Here is a 16,007-nt window from a genome sequence, read left to right as displayed (position 1 = left end):
TTATCCACATTGCAGACTCCACCACTTTTGGAGCAGATCCACCTGCAGTTAGTCACTGCAGTATTTTGTGTTGTTTCTTATATAAAACTGTAACAGTAGGTGTTACAGCGTGGTCAGAGTTTCTTAAAAGGAAATGTTCATTTAGATGTTTCTGGCTAAACTGTCCATCTGCAAAGCAGCACCTATTAACCACTTCTGGAAGCGAGAGAAGAGGGCCACTCTTATGTATCGGTTCTCCTAAGGAAAAGCTGCAGCTCTTGATTTTGCCAAGAGAAGCTGCATCTTTCAGACTGCTTCTATTAGAGTAGACCAAATCTGCTTGCTTAATTATGATAGGATTCTATGTTTTTTCATTACTATGAAAAGGAATACAGATTTTGCTTTGTGTTTTTTTTAAACAAGGAGTTATCCATGTGTAGCAATGCACTGAGCTGGAATTGCTTTCATACACTTGCCAAAGTAAAGCCTACAAAATACGATTGTCAGTCGAGCTCTGATGCAGCATTCAAAAATGATGAAGAAAGCACTTAGAAATGGAATGCATTAAAACATTCCTGCAGCTCAGCAGAAAATAGATGCAACAGTTCTCATAAAGCAAATACTGATAATGTAAGAATCTCCACTCACCAGCTGAAGTTTTGTTCTGAAGAGAAGTAAACCTGGGAAGTTGCATTGTGTTTAAAAAACTAATTACTGTAGTTATGAATATGTCTCAATGATAATATATATAGAGAAGCTTGTAGAGCATTTAATACGGCATTTAAATTCTGTATTGAAGAGATTTATTATGAGATTTAATTATGTGGTGTCTTTTGCTTTCTATTCCGCATATACCCCTCAACTTACATACTACAGGGAGAGCCACTTTGTACAGAAGATGGCTTGAGATAATGTGAAAAAGAGCGAGAATTTTTTGATGTACTGCCTTTAAGTCTGTTAAGATCCCTCTGTACAAGAAACACAGTGGTTCTTAGAAGATGATGACAGGTGGTCTGTGCTGCTTTAGAAGAGCTAAAAGGTGATGGCACAGTCTACTGTGATACAGAAGGTGAGTGGAAGGAATCCAAATGTTTTAACTGTGCCAGATGGGCAAATTGCCACATGGCACAGTAGCTCCTCATGCTGTGATGAACAGAGGCTGGGATTGTGTAGGAGGGATTCTCATTCCCTACTGTTAGTCCTGGCTCTGCTAGTGTGGGTGGAGGGTTGCTGTTTCCATAATTGCTGCGGTGGTTTTTGGTCATCTTTGTGCCCCCTTCTGCAGGATGCTCGTCCTGTCCCTTGACAGACTTTACACTGCCTGCCTTTGACATTGGCTTACCTTCTTCAGTGGATTTCACAGAGCAGGATGCCAGTTTGTGCTCAGGTATAGAAGAGTGCAGGGTGGTTGTCATATGTTTGTCGTAAACTGTTTTCCACAGAGTTCTCATGCTGGGGAATTTTAGAATGTGAACACAGAAAGTATGGGTGATGCTGAATGTACTTTGGTATGTGGAATAGGTGTGAAGCTGGAATGCACACTAGGCAAACATGCCATGTCTAGACTTCTGACCAGTTGCTGCCCTTCCTCATAGGCTATAAAATCCAGAGATTACAGGTCTGTGAAAAGTGAATTCCAATAATCCAAAACCTATCTGTGAAAAGCAAATTGATAAAATGAAAACTATTCATTAACTAGCTAGAATAATGGTGTACTTAAAGTGCGTGCCATGCCAGGCTCATCTCTGCAGAGCTTTCCCAGTAGAAGACAACAGTGCCCACAGGAGGCTCTCTCTTGCGGGGAGCAAGGATAAGGCTCACGCACCTTCCAGCTAGTAGTTTAGAAGGTAGCTTTATCACTATAGGATAAAATACACTTAAGGAAGGTGTTTTATACCAGTCTTCAGCCCCGAGTCTGCAAAACCATTGATGATTCTTGTAGAGGGATTCCCTGAATGCAGAGGTGTGCAACACTGAGATGTTTGTAAGGTTCTGACTTTCAAATACAATTGTTTAGATGTGACACAGCACCATCAGCTTTTAGTCACTTGAAAGTGCAATATAAAATTAGATATTGCAACATAGTTGATTCTTGTAGTTTTACCTGCAAGAGTAGCATGATCAACTTACAATGTTAGTTTTATAGTTCACTAATTAGATGAAAAGATAATGTACTTTTTAATGCTGCTTGCTGGTAACATATATTCCCAAATTAATACCCTTTCCTAAACATCTGAAAAACAGCACTGTACTTCCAATCAAAGTGTAGAAAATACTACACAGGTTATTTTTCACACCTTCCAAAATGGGACTGAGCAAGGCTCCTGTACAACTGCATGGCAGTAGCATTTTTTGCTATATTTAGGCAACTTTATGCAATGTCCCCACATCAAAAAATCATTCTGAATTTCAAAGATGGAATGTGAACCTTCTGTAAATAAAATTGCATCCGCTCCCTCCTGCATTAACCTAACTAGCAACTTTCTGTCCTGTGTGTGAGCTTCTTTTAAAGATAACCTCCCCTTTTAACTCCCAGTAATAGTGATTTTAATTACTGTTGCTCTCCTAAAGTAACCTTGAAAGAGCTGCTTTTTACCAAAAAGGCTTGCTATTTTACAGTTAAATTTGTGTGGTCTCTCATCTAATTTTAACTTAAACTTAATTCAGCCATAGTAGATGTTAGTGTATCTCATTTTTATATGCAGTTTCTCACTGAACAATCTCTGTGTTGAGATGAGTGCCCATAGCTGTTACTTTATGGGACAACCTAATCCATATGCTAGCTCCAGAAAAGGATTTGCACATTAGTAGTCTAAATTGCTTAAAGGTCCAGAGTTTGGTCCTTCAGCAATGTTGAGGAAGTGATGACCCGAGTTGCGGTACCCCCTGGACCGGCTGGATGGAAAAAGGAGCCAGGACTGCTGTCCAGACTAGAAGCTTCCACCGAACAAAGAGCATGAGAATCATTGATATTTCTCAGAGTTAAGCTATGATGGTCTTCGTTACTCTAGCAACCAGTCCAAGTATCCGGCACAGACAAAGCTATTTTGCATGGGAGAATTCTTATATAAGAACTCATCTGTAAGATTTGACAGGTAGCTACTATAAAATGCAAACTACATGATTCAGGAGAGGAAAAATGGATTGCTAGCAAGGATATCAGCTGCCACCAGGATAGGATTAACGCATGATCAAAAGCAAGATTGGATGCAAAATTTTAATGTTTATTCTGCACCAACCGATACAGTTGAGAGATGATAGTTGAGAGAAACTTCAGCAAGAGCAGCTGAGGAAAGCAAACCAGCTTTCTCATGTAAATTGCATTGGCTGTAAATTTGGTATTTTGATTCATTGCGATGCCATTAGCAGAGTACTTACTTAGTAAAAGTGGTCCCTACTGTAATACAGTCCCAAGCAGACTTTTCAGAATTATGGGTGATCCTTAGAGAAGTCTGGAGCCTAAAATGACAGGTAATTGCTGCAGAATTACAGTTGATAGCATTGAGGATTGCATATCAGAAGAGGTATTCCCTCTTTCCTTCAGAAACATGATTTTATCAGATGACTTGTCTGCCTTTGCACTGAGTAAAGGAAAATGCAGGCTAGTAAGTCATGCGGATACTGAAGACTAATGTTAAAGGAATACAGTTACCAATTTGATGCATTATTTTTCCATTAATGGGGCTGTGTCAGGCACGGAGTTAGACAAGCAAGTTTATCTCATTAGCTTCATTTGGAAAGTTAAGTATTAGTTACTTGCATGTTTTATTTTTAATCTAGCAGGTAAACATGTACCTGAAAGTATTGTGCTTTAACTTAGACAATATATCTGCCACCCCTGAGGTCACCACTGTTACCGCTTCTACCTACTTAGCCAAAAAGTTAACACATGCAGTCTGCTCTTAAATACCCGGAATCCTTTATGATAGATGCCATCAGTGTAACATAAGTGTAGCATGCTTTTAACCCAAAACAATAATGATGTATAGCTGGTGTTCATTCAACACTACTATTTCTCTGTCAAGCCAGTTAGTCCAGCTGGAGCTGTGGTGGGGAGTGAAGAACTGAGCCCATGATCCAGTAGCCAGTGCAAAAGAATCCATTGAGGCAACTCAATCAAAGAACATGTTTCCATGTAGAGAATTGTCCATTTAACAGTCACAAATGAGGTATGTCAATAGCAGTTAGCATTGTTCAACATGCTGTGACTGAAGAGGAAGGAAATCAAATTAACACTAATTGTATCTTCTTTCAGTTCATCGTTTCAGTGCATAGCCACCTTAATATATACATAAGGTCATACAAAAACCTACTACACATTTGCATTGGTTGGAACTAGTTGATCTTTAAGGTCTCTTCCGACCGTTCTATGGATTAAATACTATTTTTAGTGTAGTCTGTCAGTCTCCCTCACAACTTCTGAACCTGTTGCTCAGTAAGCCCAGATTTGAAAAAGAGATTGTGTTGGAGCTATCACTGTTCTTATAGTCTACTACAAATCATCATCCAGGTAAAAGGGAGAAGCACAAATCAATGCTCCATACTGGAAGCAGTGTAGGCTTCAGCAGCAGCCAAGCAGAGACTAAACTAGCATAACTCGGGAGTGGCACTGTCTCTCATCCATGAGGGAGACTGTAAAGAAGAGCTGGGATATTGCAATGAAGAGACTGGAACCATAGAAGGACAAAATCACAGATCTGTAGGAACTCAGGCTTTATTGCCTCTGCTTCTGGTGGAACAACTTGTTTCTAAACTCAAGATTCAAAGGGTTCTTTGTGTATAATTGTTAGTGATGCAGGACAGTAAAGGATGAAAAGATGGACTCTCACTGTCTAGCAATGAGTCATTACCCCCAGTCCTTCAGGCATACAATCCTGTTTCAGCAGTAAAACCTGATGTAAGTGGATTACAACTATGGCTTTCAAAAAGGTAAGAGTATTACCATAATTATTTAGTATTGTTTATTCATATTGTTAAAAAATGCATCGTAATCTCTCTGTGGGACATGTGATTTATGTGTGCATGTGTTTGTTGTACTGGGTTCAGCAGGGCTTTTAAAAAGTTATAAATCACTCACAAATGAGTTCACAGTGGTTTGAGTGTTGCAATGACAGGACTAATTTAGACAATTTCAAGGTATTGAATAAATTCACAGTTTATTGAAGCATTAAAGAAGACTGTAACAGCACAATTGGAATATGACAGAAGCACAGCATAAGTTCCATGTCTTTCGTAATTTTCACCAGTGTAGCCAATACTTGTTTATTTGCTTTTCAAAATACATCTAGCAACATCCAACCGCATTTAGGAAAAATGTCAACAAACTCAGCTTAGCCACCTCCACTCTTGGTTGAGTAGGCATGTAATAACTGTTTGGCTAGCCATAAGGACTCCGGCTAGTATACAAACAGCAATTGTGATTAAATTCACTTAATACATATATTATTAATGTTATTTCAGAGTGTACTGCCAGTATTTAGTAATTCATATTTTAATTTTTTACATTATGTTTCAAGACAAATTTGCTGAGGTGCTGAGCACCAGTAAGTACAGCAGTTTTATGTATGGGCAGCATTAGCTGATGGCCCACACATTTCAAGCTTGACCTAAGTACAGATGAGCAGTTTGAAAGGGAGAGCAAGGTTCAATGGATAAACTGATGAAAAAAAAAAAAAAAAAGCCTTTACTGACCTTCACTAAAATCTATGACTGCCTTAAAATAAACTTTATCCTGCTGCTAGAGCACTACCACCAATTGGAGGGGGCTGGTTGATGGTGTGTCATGGTCCCTAAGCTGCATATTCCTTTTTTTGTGCAAGAGCTTTCCCATATGCTCTTTAGGGCATTACAGTTGGTATTTGTTTGCTAGTCAGTACTCTAGGGGTCCCAATAACTGTATCTATCTATCTGTATAGCTGCATCTATAAGCAAACATAAGCAGGTTTACTATTCAAATTCCAAAAGAAGCTGTATACATTTAAACTACACACAATAAACATTTCAAACTTTATTTCTTGCCTTTGGCATATGCACAGAAAAAGTTGCAGCCAGGCACACTATCTTTTCTAGCAAATACTTCCTAGGAATGTAAATTCCAGTGCAGTGGTTGTCAGATATTTTATGTTCTGTACATAGCAGCCTTAGCACAGTAATTTTGTTAGAAATCAAACAAAGACTCATGCCTGGGATGAACAAGAAAACAAAATGGCAGTAAGCCTGAGCATTTGTATTTGTTATTCAGGGCATGTTTCAATATTTTAAGGATTAATTAAAAAACTGTTAGAATTTAAATACTTTTTTACAGGGTCTTCTATGTGTTGGATATTTTTAACTCTTTACATCATTAGTTTTCAAGTTCTACTTCACTAGAATTTTCAGGACTGAATTTAGTAAGATTTTATTTGAACTGCTGTATTATCAATTTAAGAGTTTTCTTTCATATTGCAGTTATCTATTTAACTATTCTGTGGAAAGGAAAAGGCTATACAAAGAAAATAGAAAAAGAATAGTTCTAATCAAAGCTGAGTACTATGGCAGTAATACTCTTCTTTGTAAGCTGCAAGAAGCATGGATCTATTTGTAACTACTATATTTTATACTTCAGGTTTTGCCTTAAGATTTGCGATGACAATAAATAAGGCTGTCACTGCAACATTCTTTATGTAGTAAAGGAAAATGAATAGTCTACTCTAAAACATGCTAAGGCTGGTAATCTTATGAGTGTTACTTTGCCACTGCAGTTGAAGTTTCAGGCTAGCTCTTCTGCCCAGCTAGGTGTTTTTTTTCAAGAATAGCATGTACATCAAATGGTTTTGTTACTAAAACACAAACGGGCACCCAGACAAGAACAGACAGTAAAATATATAGTTTGACAGACAAAAAAAAATAAAAATCATGATTTACATACATGAAAATGAGCCATAACACTGGCAAGTACAAGATAGTAAAATTTAAGTTAGTTACCTGTGACACAGGTAACTGCACTAATGGCTGAGCTCCACTGCATCATTTTGGTAGGTTTCAGGCCTATTCCAGACACGTACAAACCTGAAAGATGCTTTTATGCACATATTACAGAAAATACTTTTTAATGTCTTCCTGGGTTAGCTAAAAAGAGATCATTACATCATTATTTGCTGCTGGATCAAAACATACATGACTGGAGCCATTCAGTTAAGCAAATAACTATACTGTTATTTGAAGAATGATCCAACATGTCTCTCCATAATAGTGGACTAAAATACCATTTTCATTATTTTTTTATTGAGAAATTAGACACAAGTAATTATATACTTCCACAATAGAGGAAGAAAAGACTGCTGTACATCTAGAGAGGTATGTGCTTGTTTTATGTAGACTCTTTACAAGATAAAGCAACAAAAGCTTTTCTGATGTTGGCAACCATTACAGAAAAATTGTTAGTTTCTCTCACTTTGAGCTGGAGCTCTGCAATACAGTCCAGAGGAGGATTACAGGAAGTCACTAAAACAACATGAATTTCCAAAAGATTAGACTACTATAAAAAAAAATCTGTATTAGTGTTTTTCCACACCTATGAAATACAAAAGCAGTTTATTTTTGTATTTTTTTTACTTCCTCATTAGCCCATTAAATCATTTTCTTTCAGCAGACAAAGCCTCAAACACCACACAATTATTTTTTTTTTCCCTAAGCCTCCCATCCAGTGCTGTGCTCCTGCTTGAATTGTTACAGCAATTCCCAGTAATCCATAGCCTGCTCAAAAATTGAAACACATTCCTTAACATCTCTGTTGCTCTGCAGGAAGGCAGATTGGAAACCTGTGTAGCCCAGCATGTGATAAACTTTTAACTTCATCACAGTTTAGACTTGAATTAATATAACCAGAAACCTATACAGTCCAGGGCACAGCAAAGCAACAGTAATATTTGTCTAGACACTACTCAGCACAGTGCTGAAATTACTGCTACTGTTACTCCTAACTGAAGTAGGATCCCTGTTGCAAAAACAGCTTTAAGAGCTAAAAGGCCCCCTTACAGAGGGGGAATGGTGGATTTCAAGTTTTAATCTTTCTCCTACGTCAAACAACTGTAAGGGCTCCCCTCAGCTAACAGGGAGCCTAGTTTCTCCTGCCTTCTAGACCAACTTGAACTATGCCTGTCAGCATAAACACTCACTTTAGCATTAAGGGAAGAAGCAACAGACTACAACTGACATCTGTTTCTCTGTGCATCTCTCTCCTGGCTTTGCTTGACATAGAATAAACAGTGACTCCCCAATTGGAGGGGAGTGAAGCAGTTGTATTTTCATACACATTAACAAGAGAAGCTACATTTTAAAAAAAAATTACTATTGCCAAATTCATCACTCAAATTGGAAGATAAAGGCTACAACTAAATGGCACTTCATTCCCCTCCCACCCCCTCCCCCCTTTTTTTCCAAATAGGGGCATCAGAATCTGCTTAAATAATTAAAATTCACATACCTTCATAATCTCCTTGTTCATTTATGGAAAAGGTGCACACATATGGTTTGTCAGGATCTTTATGGTCAATATGTCTGAATATAAACTGTAATTGTTCATCTAAAGCAAATACAAACACCATTAACCTCTGCTGGAGAGTCACAATGATGACAAAAAAAAAATCATGATGTGAAGCTACAATTTCTATTAATATTCGTAGAATACATATAAAGTTAAGCAACCTGAGTCTCTCTGAAAGACAAATGCATTTTAACATACTGTATTTTGCCATTTGAGAGACAGTGGTAATACCTGGACTAAGACAACTCTTCAGTTGTCTAAGCTAGGATGTTCTTCACTGCACAATCCAACATTAACCATGTTGTCTCATTGCACATGAAAACTTACTGTGTGTTCTGCGTATCTCCAGTCCAAGCCTCTCTTCATAGAATGCTTTCAACTTGCATAGTTGTTCTTTTCTCTCTTCAATGCTTTTGGGATTAGAAGCTATTGGTAGAATTTTAAAAGCCACCGTGAATACCAAAGTAAATGTGAAACAAGCACATTAAAAAAAATGTTTGTAACAGTAGAAAAACCTATCAAGAACAAAGTGTTGAAAACAATTCCTCCTCTAATCAAGAAAATGCATTCATCCTTTGCTTGCTTACTTTCCTTCTTCATCTGTTCCTTAAGCTCTTGGACACTGTCAGTCAAGTCCTTGTTTTGCTGCTTTTCTTGATTAAGCATAGATTTTATTTCTGTCAAGTGCCCTTCATTTTCCGATATGCTTTCACTCAACTGGAGCATCTCTGAAAGGAGGCAAGTAAATATAACGTATACAGTTGATTAATTAGATCACTGATATTTAGTACTCAATTATATAGTTTGAGATTACTTATTTGAATAAACCCCAGTTAAATGCATGCTACCTCAGATGAGGAGTGAAGTCACCATAATTATACTAAAAGCATCAAATAAAAGCTGAAAGTTACTCAGCAGAGAAGCTACTGAGTAGCGGGTTCCTCTGATACTTTAATCGGATGTAATTTGTTTCTGGTGCCAGCATTATACACATCTTCAAAGCACGAGGATTGTGGATCCTGTACACAGGCAAATTGACAGAAAGCGAGGAATAGGAACACTGACAGTAGAGTTCTAGGTTTAACTACAGATTCAAAGAAGTTAGTCCTACATTGATAGACTGACTATATTCTATTACCAACATGGAAAAGGTGTTAAAAATCCTCACAGTATTTAACTTTACTAAGCAATTTAACTTGTTTTTCCTATTGCAGTCAACAAGTTCCAATACTTTGTTGTTTTAAATATGTAGGCACCAAGACCAGTATACAGAAAACTTCTACTAGACCTTTATTTGCATCAGGAATGAAGTTTTCCAACAAATTGCTTTTGACTTGCAATTTACATCCTGTAAACCAAATGTTTGCTTTTAATTCTACTTTCATTCTGAAGTTGTTTCCTTCCTTTTAAAATGGGAAGTTAAGCATATTATTCAGCTGTGTTAATTTTAGAAATATCAGACACAATGAATCAAACACCATACAGTACCATTGCTATATTCCTGAATTTTATCAATCATCAGGTCCATTTCTTTCAGCTTCTTGGACCATTTCTCTGCAACAAAAAATTATTTCAGTTACCTGAAGAAGTATGATAATTTGAAAAAAGCAGAGGGAAGAGGAACATGGAGCCTTTTTACCTGAAAGTGCTTTTATGAACTCCCTGCATGAATCTCTTAGTGCTCGACTCTGAGTGATTTGGTCACTCACAATGCTTTGTAATTCAGTGCAAAACTCTTCTATTTCTCTTTCGAAGAAAGCTATTTCATCTTCTCCCTTTACGTTGGCCATCGTGCTACAACAAACATGTCAGTGAGTAAATACAGTACCAGAACGCCCAAGCCAATCGCAGCAGATTACAATTACAGGATAAAACTTCAGGGCTGGTTTTATCCCTTCAGGTTGTTAAGGCCTCTTCCCGTAGGTTGTTTTTGTTGTTACCGTTACAATAAGCACTTAACAGCGGGAGCAGCGTTTCTTCTGCTTCTCCACCAGCGATGTGCCAAGAGGAGGCCCTGCACTGCATTGTGTTCGGGACTGTCGCTGTACCAGCAGCCGCTCCCGGGGGCCGGCAGGGCCGCGCCGCGCCTCGCCTCGCCTCCACAGGGCCGCTCCCACCCTTCGCTGTTCTCCCGCGGGGCTTACCGCCTTCTCTGTCCGACCGGCTGACAGCAGCAGCCGCCCCTGTGCTGCAGTACGGCGGTGCACTGCCGAGCCGAGCCCTGCCTGGGGACTGAGGCGGCACGGAAGGCAGAACACCAAGGCCGCCCTAACCATCAGCTTTTAAACCGCCAACATCTTCCCGCCTCCTCAATAGCTGCTTCCTAACTGGCCACCGCTTCTGCCCGCCTGGCAACAAGCGGGCTGCTGATTGGTTCAGTTTGCCCTTAGCTGAGGCCGGAGGCGCAAGGTGTGTTGGGAGTTGTTGGGGCGTTACTGAGGTAACGGTCCATCCTGGAGGGAGGCGGAGCTGCCATGACGGGAGGGAGGGGTGGTGCAGCCATGGGGCCGGTTGGGGTGTGCCGTGGGGTCGGTGTTGGTGCTGCGAGGGCGAAGCAGCTGTAAATCGGCCACCTTTCCCTGGGAATTACCTGTTGGATTAAGACGTATTCTCAGGGACTGCTGAAGGGTGGCGGTTGTGCTGGCTGCCGCGGCGGGGAGCGAGGCCGGTCGATGGGGAAAGCCTGCTGCGGTTTGTGCGGTTTACGGTTCCGTACTGAACGAAGTCAGGCTTGAACTGGGGAGCAGGTTAGCTTCTTTACGTTCCTGTGAAGTTAGAACTTGTTTCCAACCTTACATTTATTCCCGGAACGTACTTCGAGTAACTTAGTTGTGAACGTAATGCATAAACAGAAATACAGCCTCGTGACCTAAACTAGCACAGGTCATATGCTGCTTAAATCCTCCGTTAGGTCTGATTAGGGACGGTGTGTAATCAGAAACACTAGCGCCTAACCTTGCAGTAACTCTAGCCCAGACATTTGTTCTGATTTGTTTTTTCCCCCCTCAATTTCTGTTAGCAAGCCACAGGGTAGTCATGGATGTATGAAGTTTCCATAGTGATTTACCCTGGTTTTAGCACTAAAAGCTTTGCTGGAGACACTGTAATTGTACCGTGTAACCCTTTTCTGCACGTGCCAGCTCTTCAGGGATGTCTTTGTAACCCAAGGGTACTCCGTTACACTTCAGGTCCGGAGATGTACAAGGACAGCAGCAGAGCGACAATTAACCTGCAGTCAAGCTTAAGGGCAGGCTACTGCCAACCAGGATTTGTTGCTTTATTTTATTGCTACCTCAGAGTCCATATGGGGCTATTCCAGAGCTGGGGGAAGGGGTAACTGAGAAATATAGCTCAGGATTGGAGAGCTAGTGCAGCTTCAGTGGAAACTGCTAAGGGAACACAAAATTGAAGAGGTGCTGCTAATAAACAGGCTCAGCAGCTTCTTTGGGTAGGTTTCTGACCTCACTGGACTAAGGCTGGCATTAGGCTAATTTCAGGGATTAGAGAATGGCAATAAACAAAGCAGTGATGTTAAATGAAAAGGAACAAAACCAAAAAGATGCAGTGTTGCCCCTGTGGGTCCAGACTCCATTTCTGCTTGCAGTTTATGGAGCTTGAAGGATTGTTATTCACTGTTGGAACTCTAGGTTGCCTGTGATTTCTAAAAAGTCATAGTAACTAGAATTCCTTAGATGTGACTTTTCTGTGAACATGCCAGAATTGCATTCTGTGTGTTGTTTGTATCATTTATGCTTACGCATACAGACACACACAAATATAAGCAAGTATTAAGGTGTGGCAGTTACTGTATTGCAAACAGAAGATTTGTTAATTTCCTGTATTTGCATAGTGAACTTTATAGCAAGGGATGATGACAGTGTGGTAACTAGGAGGATTAGATTAAGATGGAAGAACCAAGAGAAGGTAGCTGTTTCAGGTTAGTATTTACTAAACCTCTACTGGCCAGTCCAACCCTAAAGAAGCTTGACCTTAACTACGGCCACCTGGGTTCAGTGAGGAATGCTTGAGGGAATGAAATGTAGAAAAAGAGAAAGAAAGAGCTTCTTGAAAGGTTCTTTTCCTAAATCTAAAATTAAGATGTATCTTCTCAGTATTCCATTTGGAAAATAATCATATCTAAGAAAATAGCTGTCAGCTGTTGTATACAGTGTGCCTGTGAATTTACTAAATTGCTGCTTAATCCTTGTTGCTGCTCCAGTACCAGTGGAAACACTGATGTGGAAATTAATGTTATTGTTCAATTAACTAAGCATAATGTACCAGAAAGTTCGTCCTGGTACATAGGCCTCCATTAACAGTGTTTTAGAAAATGTTTGCTTTGATGGCTTTTCCTTCCCTTGCAAACATTTGCTTAATAACATCTGATACCTGTTATGTAATATTTGCTCTAATATGTAGGTGTAAAGCAGCAGTAAACAGTTTATCCTCCCTTCAGTGGATCATCAGCACGATTCTTGTTCCTACATTTTTATCAAGCATCTATAAAGTTTTGGATAGTCTCTGGTTTTGTATGTCTTGGGAAACAAAATATATCAGGAAAATACCAATTAATTAAAAACTTTTTATAATGAACAGGTAGTGTTTTAAAGGTTTTTGCTTTGCACTAATAATTTATTTGATTACGTGAAGGTCAAACCTTGGTTCTGTAATATCAAAACAAAGCTTTGATTTAGAAACTTAACAGCACGCACATTCTGACCATTTTGTACAGAGCACTATTTTTCCTCACAATTCAAAGTACAAAAATACAGCAGATAGTTTTATTTCATATATTATCCCAAGTAAGTTTGAAACACTAAGTGCATTACAGAAGCATTTTGCAATGCTTTTCATAAAAAAGGGAGGGAGGAAGCCTTTTGAGGGAGTATTTATTTTTTTGTTAGTTTAAAGAAGTTATTTAATACTTCAAGACATTTTGCCATCTTTGGTTATTAGAGCTAGGAAGGTCTTTAATGTTTCAGACTTGTAGGTTGTGAAATATCACAGGCAGGACAAGAGATGACTTGCTTGTCAGTTGCTGACAAACTCTTGGATGAAGCACAATCCATTGTGCTTCCAGGCACAGTGAAAGCATCACCTGAACTCCTGCTCTCACAAAAACCTGTTTACCTGTTTCAAAAACTTCCTGCTTTCTGTTTGTAGATTTGGATTTGGTTGGTTTTTTTTAAACGTCTTTTATTAACGTGACTCCATGTCTTAACATGGATATAGGAGCTTTTGAAACACAAATAACTTAGGAGAAAACTGGAGATTGTTTATGTTTGCTGTTAGTCTTCATTATGTCTAAGGTGCTTTCTATATAAGCAGAAAGATAATCATCAGCAAGATCTTTAAAAAGAAAATCAGTAGCAGGAGGCCTTTAGCATTTAAACTAGAAGAGGTTACTTCACTGCAACATTGCCAAGGCATACCTTCACAGGTTATATTAACAAAGTTTCTGGAGAACCAAAATGTGCCTGAGTGGCTCTGTCTAAAGAGTTTAGCCTGAGCAGCTGCAGCACTATCCCAGTGGATAACATAGGTGAGTGGATTTGTATTTATAAATAAAAAGAACATGCAAAAAGTTCCTGTGATGGTTCTGCACATCCTGTGTCAGTCAGTTTTTCTGATATTATTAACAATGGTGGCATTAAAGAGAGACTGTAAAGTGATCCATTTTATTACTTGGTAGGCTCTCCTGAGGAGATTAAATTGACTCTTGATGGAAACTTATTTATTGCAAAATATTTTCCCTAATGAAACAGTAGTTATTTAGACTTACAGTTGCTGTTTTAACTACATACTAGAAGATGACTTAGCCACCAACTGACTTGATATTTATACAAATTATTCTTTATAATCGAGACTGGTAAACAGAAGAAAACCTCAGATTCTTCACATTTTTGCATACTAAGCCCAAACATGCACAAAAGAGTGATTTTTTTTTTTTTTCTTTTTTAATTGTTGTTCTAAATCCTGTGTATCTTTAAAGGAGAAATACTTTTGCAGACAAAAAATGTGGCGAAAGAACGTTTTTTTTCTAGTAACATGGTATAAAAAGTTACTTGAGAGAGAGATGTTTCTAAACAAGTACATTCTTGGGAAAGAACTGGGAGAGAGAAAAATTCCATCAGTTTTATTTATATGACAGTTCCCTTGCTGGATGCCCTGCAGTGCTATAAGCTGTACAGCTTTGGTTAGCAAGAAACAAACCTCCCCAAATATTTGCAGCTAAAAAGCTAGGAGAAACTGTTGAAATTTCCTGAAATTTTGGGGTTGGAAGGGTTTTCCTTGAAATCAGGTGATACCAGTGGAAGTGAATAATTCAGTCAATGTATGCAAAAATGTTATAGCAGTTCTTCAGAAACAGTGCATATAATTTAAAATCACTTTTTAACTCTAAGGTTTTCTACCTGGCTCAATGCAGTGGGTAGCAGTAAACATATATAGGATTAAAATCTGCTAGAAAGTTTCTAAAACCAGACTATTAACAGCTAAAGTAAAAGCAAGTAGCTGAAGTAAATGTGAGACTGTGTCAGGAAGAAAGGTCTTCTAAGTCCATTTAATTGTCATGCCTTATTTGCTGAATCTGCTTAATGTTTCCATGTGACTTCCCTGACCACACATCATAAAGCTGAGTTAAGCTGCTAAGTCTCTCTTCAGCAAAACCAGTTAAGTAGTTTGTATCTTTGTCTCCACAGCTTGTATAGTTTAAATGCCATGCTGAAAGCAGTGCACATATACAGCTGCTTTTGTTTTTCTGATTTTAATTGTTGCAGATACATAGATAATCTTTAGTAAACGATATTAATATGTCTGAATATTGGAGCCTGATAAAGAGCTGAAGTTTTCTTCTTGTTGCTCCAATGATATCAAATGATGGTATCGTCAGACTCTTGGTATCCATTTAATCTTATCTGGAAAAGAATTTTTCATGTAGCCGCCTCACAAACTAACATAAGCTTTTCTTATGCTACAGTTATTAGTACTAATACTGATAAATCTCATGTGCTAATATGTTATTTGCTGTATACTCTTAAAATCCTGCTATCTGGGAGAATCTCAGTTGCCCCTTGGCTGTTTGCCCTGGAGAACCTAAGTGTTTCACTCGTAAATGCTTCAGGGAAATACTCCTCACCATCTGCTCCCAGGCTTGCTCTGGTTTGCACAGCAGGTCAATTTCTGCCAGGCTGGGCAGCAAGAAGGGGGCCTGCAGGAGGTTGGGCTTCAGCTCCTTCTAGCAGGCCTCGTGTAAGCAGCGTGCAAGAATGACAGTACTGAATAAGATGACTTGTAGACTAAGCTTCATCTGCGTTTTGCCTTGAATTAACGTGGCCTCTTGTATAATGGAAACAATTGTTTTTCAGTGCTTTGAGAATATTGCTGCTTTAAAAAATAATCTAGATCTCAACAGCATTGTTGATGTATGCCGGCTAGCTTTATTTTCCATGGCTGAAAATACGTTGTGCAAAGTATTAGTCATGGCATGGTAGCCAAATTCTAT

General features: G+C 38.8%; 2 protein-coding genes across 5 annotated transcripts in view; one reads left to right on the top strand and one right to left on the bottom strand.

The window, feature by feature from the left end:
* Window positions 1-7,222: 7,222 nt before the first annotated feature.
* On the bottom strand, window positions 7,223-10,723 carry SPC25 (SPC25 component of NDC80 kinetochore complex). The gene is made up of 7 exons (XM_062604806.1): window positions 10,648-10,723; window positions 10,143-10,297; window positions 9,992-10,057; window positions 9,091-9,231; window positions 8,831-8,929; window positions 8,444-8,542; window positions 7,223-7,461 (listed from the first exon to the last, which is right to left on the bottom strand). Exons 2-7 carry the CDS (start codon window positions 10,291-10,293, stop codon window positions 7,328-7,330), a joined length of 690 nt encoding a protein of 229 aa, XP_062460790.1. The 5' UTR covers window positions 10,294-10,297; window positions 10,648-10,723; the 3' UTR covers window positions 7,223-7,327.
* Window positions 10,724-11,038: 315 nt separating this feature from the next.
* G6PC2 (glucose-6-phosphatase catalytic subunit 2) overlaps window positions 11,039-16,007 on the top strand; it is a 31,857-nt gene continuing 26,888 nt past the window's right edge. The window contains exon 1 of one of the 4 annotated variants that reach the window (XM_062604801.1): window positions 11,039-11,063. The gene's annotated coding sequence lies outside the window, so the exon portion shown is untranslated. Of the gene's footprint in view, window positions 11,064-11,118; window positions 11,251-11,329; window positions 12,441-16,007 lie in introns of those variants that run through there. The other 3 variants (XM_062604798.1, XM_062604800.1, XM_062604799.1) reach the window with 3 other exon arrangements.

The sequence above is a fragment of the Pezoporus occidentalis genome, unplaced genomic scaffold (genome assembly GCF_034315485.1).
Source record: "Pezoporus occidentalis ecotype Australia unplaced genomic scaffold, CSIRO_AGI_Poc_V1 ctg88, whole genome shotgun sequence".
NCBI lineage: Eukaryota > Metazoa > Chordata > Aves > Psittaciformes > Psittacidae > Pezoporus > Pezoporus occidentalis.
Note: the sequence above shows the minus strand (reverse complement) of the source record. Positions and strands in the feature narration are given on the sequence as shown.

Excerpts from the sequence above, each read along its gene's own strand:
- SPC25 (XM_062604806.1), bottom strand. The coding sequence starts at position 10,293 with ATGGCCAACGTAAAGGGAGAAGATGAAATAGCTTTCTTCGAAAGAGAA. Across the intron at positions 8,543-8,830 it reads GGAGATACGCAGAACACACA|ATGAACAATTACAGTTTATA; the intron begins GTAAGTTTTCAT and ends TATTTGCTTTAG. Across the intron at positions 7,462-8,443 it reads TGAACAAGGAGATTATGAAG|TGACTTCCTGTAATCCTCCT; the intron begins GTATGTGAATTT and ends ATGTTGTTTTAG.